Here is a 10,611-nt window from a genome sequence, read left to right on the forward strand (position 1 = left end):
AGGAAACTAATAAATAAGGATAGAAAGAGGCTGAAGTGATTTTGACAATTAAATAATAGAAACACAAAATTCATTAAATATTATTTATTTCATACCATATTTGGCATAACAAAAATATTCAGATCATTTTAATAGAAGATATTTAACAACTGATGACATCATAATTACACAATTATTAATAATACTCATATTATGCATATTGATTTATATAATGATCGTGAATACAGACAGGCATCCTTATATTATTATAGTAGACACAAAAGATTTGACCAAGTAATACAATAGTAATAAATGAAGTGCACTATTCGACTAGAAGATACAAAATTACTTTTGTCATCACTAACATTCAAAATATAAGTATGAACTGGGTGTCTATTACTGCCTGTACCTCTATGAAGTGATAGAGGGCTTTGGCACAACCACAGATACATAATGCTGATGGATTTACACAGATCAATAAGGGTGGTGTGACAAAAGATCATATTGTACACGTAAAGGCGAATGGCATTTTTTTCAACCATAGTCACCCTTGTATTTTCATGAGACATACTAAATTAATTAGGTTATATACATTTTGCTTACGTAACTTTTCGACGAGGTTACTCGACTACTTTCATGCTGCTTACGATTGTGGGCCTTTGACTTGGCTCGAAACTAGTAGAGCAACCTCGAAAGTGTACGTGAGCTCATTTAACCTGATTATTTTTATTAAGTGGTATAGCACAAACAATACATGAGAATTTTCAAGTTGATAACCTTATCGATACTATGTAAAACCATCAATAAAAATATACAGATATAACAAAGCAACATATTCAGTTATAATTATTAATGGAAAAATAATTTAAATATTACAATTTCTTATTTACACTACGGGCCATTCACTACTTGAGATGGACTTTTGGATAGTTTTTGACAATATAGATACATTAGTTATATGTGATCCAATTGTGTATATTTATATACATGGTATTGTCATGTTTCATTCTATTATATTATGATTAGGGTGCTTTTCCGACAGAGATGGGCTATGTAGCTATGCTACAAAGATGTAATAGCTAAGCTGGGAAACTATGTAACCGTTTCCACCGATACTAAGCTATGTAGCTGTGTGAGTAAGATGTGCAGCTCGAGTATGCGTTATATTGAAAGTAGGAAAGCCATCCACAGCACGCATCTGAAGGACGCATCCTTTTTATCAGTTTTTTTTTACATGGAAAGATTCCATATAAAAAAAAAAAAAACATAGCTGAGTCCGTTTCCACCAGTGCTAAGCTATGTGTAGCAATGAATATGATTGGTGGAAGCCAAACGCATCCACAGCAACGTAGCGTAGCACATCTCCGGTAGAAAAGCACCCTTAGCATGATACTAGATCAACTACTTTTAACAAGCAATAGATATTTCTTTCATATCATATTATATATTAACCATTATTTATACTGATATTTTTATAACAATTACTTATAGGATAATTTTAGGATGATTCCTTTTTTTCTAAGGTGTTTATCAAACTGATCGAACTCTTTTCTATAAATTGTATATTTTTAAGCCATCACATTGTATTCATTTGTGATATGTGCGAACAGAGTGTAAAGAACTTTCTAGATTCGATTATGTGTGAGACTAGAGATCAATCCTTTAGTTAGTTTCGATTTAGTTTTTTATTTATGGCCATCAATGATATTAGTTATAAGTAAAAAGGTGTAGATAAGGTACCCAAACAACGTTTGATCTACAAAAACGACACACGCATAACACACACGTGAATACGTTGACGGTGCAACACGACTCTGAGGTAAAATAAGGCTAATTGGCCATATTTTAACGTGACATTTTCTAAGAATGTTGTATAACCTACCTACACCATTTTAATTTGTAATATCATTGATGGTATTCATGGATGAGTAATATACTTGGAGGACATTTCGATTTAAGGTGTTACTAGAAAAACATAATAATTTTTAACAAATATTTATGCGTATTTTTTAGAATGTTCCTAAGATTTTTGTGGAGCATGTTTGTTACCTAAACGTTAAAATTAGTTATTTCATCATTCATCAACAACCTATGAGTGACCACTGCTGACCAAAGGCTTCTTCTCACACGGAAAATGTTCAAACCTTCTCCGTGTGAGAAGAGGTATTTGGTCAGCAGTGGCCACTCGTAGGCTGGTGATGTGTGTCTGAACAAAATGCCAAAACACGCTGGGTAAGACTGTTCTTTGGTTTATTTGTGATCTGGTTATATTGACTAGGTGAATCTGTCTTTACAACGTTTGGATAGTATACCTAAAGATATGTTGTATTACACGTTAAATTCATTATTACATGACCTCTCGTCGAATGGAAAATTTGCGATAAAAGAGCTCAGTTTCTACTGGTTTTATATCTATTAGTTAAATTGCCAATCTGGGTGACAGTATGTATTATATTAACGTAGATTTTCTGGAAGCGATATTGGAATATTACTCACGTTTAAACAAAAAGAGACGCCACACAACACAGCTGTAGCACTGTCAATGACACAGCTTCAAACAATGACAGCGAGATTAAAAAAAATCAACAATAATTTTGTGCGACAGCAATAAAATCTAATTTACAGATTGACAATTAAATATTAAATTGAAACTAATATTAATTACTAAACCACATCCGTTTAAATTTCGATTAATGTTATTAGAAGACGAAAAATAACATAAAACTAGAATGTTAGAAATTCCATAACGCTACTTTTATTTAAAGAAAAATCTAGAGTGAGACGGTATATATGCATGTCTCAGGAATAGTTATCTAAAACCACATCACCCGTTAAAGGTACGCGTCCACAGGCCCGTATCGTACGCATCACACGCAACGGATTTTAGTTTGTCTTGTATAGAAACTCATACAAATGCGTCCACTGATCCGCATCGTACGGACGGCGTCACCAGCAATGTACTGATGACGTCATACGGAATGCGTACGATGCGGGCCTGTGAACGCTTACCTTAATTATGTAATTAAGGTTACATGACACCAACAACCGTTGCCATTAATTATAATATAACTGGACGAAAATAAAATTAAACATTAACCTTTTGACCGCATGTATCACGTAACTATCGCCACAAAACAAAATACAGTTCGTCATGACAACCTCTAAAATAAAAAATAAGTTCTTTTAATTTTACTTCGATTATTACCACTAAAATACCATGAATTTTCTATCGTGACAATAATTACAGGGTATAAACGGAATGCTCCGGAACTCTACAAATAGATGACGGTAAAAACCTAGTTTTATTTTCAAAAAAAAAGGAATTCAATGTTTATTTTATGTAATAATAGTTGTAATCAAAATGCTTTAACACAATAGAGGCCAATGCTGACCGAAGGAACAAGAAATAGCCTTTAACAGATTTTTGTTGGCAGTGAAAGGCTTAAAGCTGATGTAGCGCAAATAACACGAAAACAAAAACAATTAAAATTATAAACAAAAAAATATGTAACGTTTTTCGGGAGTGTTCCGTTTACACCCTGTAAGATTGACACAAAATAATAATTTTAACCTTATCTACACGAATTCGAAGTATGACGCTGGAGGGAATGCTTCTCATTTCACATGGCGGTCAAAAGGTTATGTGCAGCCCACGACAAAAAGTTTTGCCATTCCAAAGTAGGCTCGCTAATATGGTTGACGAATGATTGTAGTAGCCGACTGTCCCTCGCCGCTTTCAGAGCGACCGTAAAGTTTGAGGAGACCTGTAACCACTGAAAAGGAGTAAATATTAGAATTTGAACTCAATTCAAAAACTTAGTAGTTCAGAGATTTTGGTTTAAGATTGATTATTAATTTCGTTTGTAAATAAGGTAAAGACATTAAAAATGTGGACAGGCGTGTACAGTTTGTAATTTTCGCCCTCTCGGAAGAAACATAAAACATAAAAATCCCATTCTAAAATAATAGCAACACAGCTTCTTTTCCTTTGTTCTTTCATTTGTAATATTACTTGTAACATGGACAGTCAGGGGTTCCCAACCTTTTTCTGGTCAAGTACCACTTTTATAATTTTTATTAATATAGGGAGCACTAGTATTACGGTACTTTTTTCATGTGGTTTTCTCATTCACTCACGAAACTATTTTTAGAGACTATTGGATACTCCTCTCACTTGTCTCCTTTGATATAAGTTTGATGTACCTGTATAGTTGAACTGTATAGTTAAGGTGTGTAGCACCTCTGTCCAATAAATACCCCGGGTGTATAACCGCGGTATAGTCTGCCCATTTTTTTACTTCTGCCACCCACTAGTACTAGTGGTGGCGAGCTAAAAGACGAGTGATTCTTGTTAAAAACATGGACTAGTACCTGAAGTCTTAGTATTTAGTTCTCCTTTGAAGGTTGGATGGACCAGCCGAGGATGCGTCGGTCGAAGCCGCAGCTGAAGAAGTTTATGTTGGACGATATGTCATCGGCCCAGGCCACAGACGTCACCATGCGACGGTGACCCTGCAATCATATTATTAGTTGTTGATTATTGCAAGTTTTTTTTAAATTCAAGTTTCTATATTTGTAGGGCAGACGTCCAGCTATTTCAGAGATTAGCCAGTACAAACAGACAGACAAAAATTGTAAAAACTGTTATTTTGGTGAATGTAGTAATTACCAACAGACACTTCAATTTTGTTTATTAGTCTAGACAAGATAAGTAAGAACAATACTGTAAAACGGGGTAAACAGAATTCAAGGGGTGAATAGACACAAGAATGGGGTGAATAGATGTTAGAATTATTCCTTCTTCTTCTGTATCTATTCACCCCTCTAATTCAATTTACCCCGTTTAACGGTAATGACTCTAAAAAAAATCATGATATTTTTTATTACCTGACGGCTAGATCGAGGCAGTCTAGCGAGCCTCTGGCCCTGCAGGTCGAAGAGTCGGACCTGTCTATTGTCGTGTGGGATCGCGATCAGACCGTTCCCGCTCACACCCACACGGTTTACTGAAGAATCTGATCTGATTGTGGCCAGAGCCGAACGCATGTTGCGGACGTCCCAAACCTAAAATGAATAAAAAAACACGCCATTTCAATAATACTGTGGTGTTTTTAAGGTCGTAAACTAGTTAAGTAATATAAACATCTTTCATTACCTTTACGGAACGGTCGTCAGATCCAGAAACAACTTTATCTGTGGTGTTTTTAAGGTAGTAAACTAGTTAAGCAATATAAACATCTTTCATTACCTTTACGGAACGGTCGTCAGATCCAGAAACAACTTTATCTTCTCGTGTGAACACAGCCGATGTAACACTCCTGTAAAATAAAGATAAAACATTACTGTATTCATTAAAATCTTGACCATATATTGAGTAGGAATGGGGGTGGTTTTAGTCAGTAAGATGGACACTTAAAACACCAGAGGCGTTAAAAGTGCGTTGCCGGCCTTTTGGGGGTTAGGAATTTAAAGGTTGTTGGGAAATCGGGGATTGGGAAGGGGGAAATTGAAAAAACATTTGATGATTTTCCATCCATACAACTTCGACTTACTCAGTGTGTCCTTGGAAGACGGACACGGAGTGTATCGGCTCACGGAAGTCCCAGAGACGGAACGTTGTGTCCCGGGACGCAGTCACCACCAGCCGGGACGCGTGGTGCGCAGACGCATGCGTCAGCTCGTGGTCGTGACCTAAACAATAATATTTGGTAGGAATACTTGCTATTTACTATAAAATATAATATTTACTATAGAAAGTGTTAATGTGTTTGTTTTATATTTACTAAATACGATTTATGTGTTTAGAGAAAGAGGCTGGGGAGTTACATAGTCTACTGTTTTTGATCATGCAGTCAGAATACAAGTAATTTTGATTTCATACCATATTGATGTAATAAAAATAGTTGCATCAAACCTGTAAGAACTTGCAAGCAGTCTCCAGTTTCCACGTCATATAAGTTAGCGGTCCTATCCCAGGAGGCGGTGATGACGTGATCGCCGCCGGTCAGCCAATCAGCGGCGACCACGACACCTTGGTGACCACCCAGCTCCGTGAGAGGAGTGCGCAGTACTTCTGGCCTGTCTCCTCCTTCACCCAGACTTTCTTCGCCGCCCCCTTCTAACTCTTCCTCAGAGGACTGGCCGCGCTAAAACAAGTATTATTTTGTTTATGTCTGCCTCATCGAGAGATCACTAGTAGTGACAACCGAGCAAGAGATTTTAGTTTCCGAAACATACTGAAATCATGACAACTAACCTTTATGAAATAAATTAAATTATAGTCATGGGTAACGGCATTAGACAGAACTTCTATCCGAATATTAAACAAATCTGAGAAAAAACTTAAGTCACAGTCTCTTTTAAAGTTGAGTAAAAGTAATGAGTTTACTAACTGGTAGGTCCCAATTGACGGCGGCCTGCCACACGTGAGCAGTATTGTCTCCGCTGCTTGTGAGAGCAATGTCCCTGCTTGGGTGGAAACGAATCGAGTTGACGGAACCTGTGTGCCCCGTGTACTGCAGGAGACATTTACCCCATTCCACGCTCCATACGCAAGCTGTGTGATCTGTTATGAAAAATACACATATATTTATTTGCTTGAGATCAGTGTGGGAAAGCCATGCTTCGGCACGAATAGGCCGGCTCGATCGGAGTGATAACTATCACGGCCTCACAGAAAACCGACGTGAAACAACGCTTGCGTTGTGTTTCGTTGTGGGTTACCGGAGGCCCTTCCCAATCCCCGATTCCCCAACAACCCTTAAATTTCTTACCCCGAAAGGGCCTGCAACGCACTTGTAACGCCTCTGGTGTTTCGAATGTCCATGGACGGCGGCGATTGCTTACCATCAGGTGATCCGTCTGCTGCTTTACTGGCTTATTTCATAAAAATAATGAACTATCAGATTAAGTTTTAAAACAATAATAATTCAGATATTCTTTAAACACGTTTTACACTAAAATACTTAACTAAACAGTTAATAGTTAGTAATATTGAAATAATTACCGGCAGACGCCGTGCCAATGAGAGCTTGTCCAGGACGAGCTGACGACACATCCCAGATCCCATCCTTGTGTCCCGTGAACTCCCGCACTAACTGACAGTTGTATGTTGGAGCCTTGAAGCTGGATACTATCTTGCTGGTCTGCACTCGGAGTTTGTGACTCGCTTTCACTTTCTGAGAGTTGCTCTGTGTTACTGTGGACATTATAAAGACGTAAATTATCATCTAAATTCTAAGCTAATGACCTTTTGGGTATTGCCCTGTTTTTAGCCTTATTTCTCAGTTTAATATGATGTTATTCATTCTCAGGGTTCAATATCAAAATATTGGATCGGATACTTATTATAAACTAGCTGACCTGGCAAACTTCGTACCGTCTCAAACATTTTTTCTTTCCCTTTAGACTTACACAAATAATTCAAGATCAAAATTTGCCAAATCGGTCTAGCCGTTCTCAAGTTTTAGCAAGGCTAATGAACAGCAATTGATTTATATATGTATAGGCCCAGGCCTATACATATAAAAATCAATTGCTGAGGCCTGAGAAATAAGGCCAATAAGGTCAGCCATATTGGCCTTATTTCTCAGACTTGTACAATATCCACAATAGAGATCCTAGTTACTTACATTTTACTTTAGAGTTCTTCCCAGCAACGTCAAACTCAATATAATCCAGGTTTTGTTTATCTCCCACATAGCTCTCCCGTTCCAATTTCTCACTCAAAATGTCTATTTTCTCTTGAACTGGAAACAAAAGAGAAGTTTTATGAGTGAGTAATTACACTGGTCAACAAAATAATAATATTTTTTTTGCCGTTGCTCAAATGTGGTATTTTTTCATACCTTGGTATGCAACTACTATAAATATGTTCGTAAAAAAAAATTTAAACACCCATTTTTTTCATAAAATACATTTGTTAAGAAGTAACCAAAAATTACTGACGTTCGTAAATATTTTTTAAAAAGAATTTATTCTGAGAATGTTTTTGTTCTTTTTGCTTGCCTCTTGTAATTATAAGACAGATGATCTCGTTTTAGTGTTCAACAAAAATCTGCAAGCATTCTCGGCGACCACTTTCCTTGGTATATTCGTTCCATCGCCATGATGTCTTGATGGAATCTTTCCCCGTGCTCATCGCTTACTGCACCCAAATTTTCGGGGAAAAAATCTAGATGGGGATGAAGGAAATGTATCTTCAAAGACATATTACATCCTAAATCTTGTAGAAGCTTAGAAACTATCCCCTTATAGTTCGCAGACTTTGTGTTTCCCAAAAATTCTTTGACACTTTTTCCTTTAGTGGAGGTTGCGGCAGTGGACAGTTTTCGGTATGAAGAAGCGGTTAAGTTACTGATTCCACATCAGGGTATATAATTTTATCTCTTGTTTTGTAGGAATGTCCTATAAGTTTCGTTAAACAGAAATAACAATCAGTAATTTGATCTTTTTGTCCTCTTCAAAGTGTAGGTTTAGAAAAAGGCATTGCTAGGTGGGTAGCTTTAAACCATCTCCTTAAATAACGAACACATCTTAAACAAAATAACTCAGAGCCCAACTTTTTTAATAGTTTCAGGGATTTTGAAACCAAAATTGTAGTAAATGTTATTAAGTAATGGTGTAGGTCGTTCTCGATTAGAACTTGAAGTAAACTCTCCACAAATAGAACAAATGAGGTCCGGTGAATATAAGCACTTTCGATTCATATTGTACTTCTACATTTTCTTTTAAACTGAAACTTATCAAAAAAATAACAAAAAAAAAACTAGTCACAATTTCAATAAACAGTTGAAAAAACACTGGAAATCGAACGTCGTCTAGTGTTGAATAGCGATATAACGCGATAACAAACTAAGAATAACATACACTAAATGTGCACAAATGTGAGGGTATATCGTTTTCTTACAAATATCAGTTTTGTTTTTGTTAGAATGGCCAACCACAATACTTATTATCGATAGACCGTCAAAATTTTTCAAATTCAAAGTATATCGTTTATTTAGATATTTCGATGTAATAGATTGTTTTTATTATTATTTTTTAAATATTTATATATGAGAGATACCGAAAATACATAAATTAATTAACGGCAAAAAATCATGTTGACCAGTGTTATTAATACATTTGTAGTGCTAACCACTTATTGTTAATTTATCATACTTATGCATTTTATATGTTATTTAATAGGATAACCTTAGACAACTAGGCCATTCAGGTCTTTTACATGTGTAGTAAAATGTATGTAGTAGTAAGTGCACATTATCAAAATGCTCACTTAATGCTTACTATGTGAACATAGGTTAATGCTTTCACAATCATTTGGGTACCTTTGTTCAATATTTAGTTCAACTAAGCATATTAAGCCCCAAACTGTTTTGATTAATAATAGTCACCATATTATAGCTAAACTAAATAAGTCATTTATTCATATCAGATAGAAAAAATATTATTTTTTAATAGAAAAGGTATTATAACTCCTAATACAACCTTTAAAAACTTAGATTCGACAAGAAAACCCTTTCAAACAACAATATACTAAACAAACGCAATATTTTAGTGTAAGAACTACACAAGAATAAATGCAAACAAATGTCAACATTATACATACCTATATTGGACATAATCATAACATTACAAGTTAGAAGTGAATAAAATATAATAAATGATAAGTGCCGATATACTATAACTCCAAAAGAAAACAATAACTATAAAAATAAATATTATTATACTTCAGTTAGACTTACGATTGAGATTTTCTGTGTAGAGAAGGTCAAACTCTTTTTCTATTTGAGAAAATAATTCGTGCAACCGTGATCTAAATACTGGTGGAATAGATGTTTCGGAATCTTCCATCTTCAGGTAGTTAGGCAATCCATCAGAACCTTCGGTAAGGGCCTGGAGCCTTCGCTTACTGGATTTCATGGTCCAAGGCGAATTACACACCAAAATATTAATCACATCACATTACGCAGTACATCAGCACATAAACAGAGATTTGAAAACCTTTAATTTTATGGAAATTTTATTTTAGGTCACAATATTTCCACACAACTTGCAAATAAGAAATTCCTAAATAAATACAATCAATGTACCTATTCCACAATCTTTCAACTTTTGACGTGACGTTATGACGTTTCGATTATCCTCTAAAATGCTGTCTCTGGCTTAGAATTTTATAATTTCTATTTTGATACCTGAAAAAAGTGTTTTATAAAATATCTAACTTTTTAATTTGTTATGAAAATCTAATATTATTTTGTTTAATTGAATAGTACATTGAGTAGATGATACATAATTATTGTTTCTTTTTGTAGTGGTAAACAACGGTACGGTCACAGGTGGATTATACGTCTGTGGGTACGGTACGATTTATATTATAGTACATACTCTAATGGCTTACAGGTCTACAATAAAATATACAATGATAAAAGTTGGTTTAAAAAAAATATCGACGTCGTTCAAACATCGTAATTGTAAACCACTACGTATTCAGCGCATTTGATCCATCCAAGATTTGATTGATTAAAATCGATATTAGTTGACGACACGTCCAAATTTATAAATCGATACTAAATGCGGTTTAATTTACGCTCTTTGAAAATTAATTTGAAGCAAACAGCGATAGAAATG

The 10,611-nt window shown here is 35.2% G+C and overlaps 1 protein-coding gene across 1 annotated transcript; it reads right to left on the bottom strand.

Moving 5' to 3' along the window:
• Positions 1-69: 69 nt before the first annotated feature.
• LOC118275627 (WD repeat-containing protein 37) lies at positions 70-10,104 on the bottom strand. The gene is made up of 10 exons (XM_035593656.2): positions 9,726-10,104; positions 7,611-7,727; positions 6,986-7,177; positions 6,372-6,544; positions 5,894-6,125; positions 5,532-5,670; positions 5,228-5,297; positions 4,867-5,043; positions 4,351-4,491; positions 70-3,752 (listed from the first exon to the last, which is right to left on the bottom strand). Exons 1-9 carry the CDS (start codon positions 9,901-9,903, stop codon positions 4,366-4,368), a joined length of 1,404 nt encoding a protein of 467 aa, XP_035449549.1. The 5' UTR covers positions 9,904-10,104; the 3' UTR covers positions 70-3,752; positions 4,351-4,365.
• Between the last annotated feature and the right edge of the window lie 507 nt (positions 10,105-10,611).

Source organism: Spodoptera frugiperda, chromosome 8, assembly GCF_023101765.2.
Source record: "Spodoptera frugiperda isolate SF20-4 chromosome 8, AGI-APGP_CSIRO_Sfru_2.0, whole genome shotgun sequence".
NCBI classification, from domain to species: domain Eukaryota; kingdom Metazoa; phylum Arthropoda; class Insecta; order Lepidoptera; family Noctuidae; genus Spodoptera; species Spodoptera frugiperda.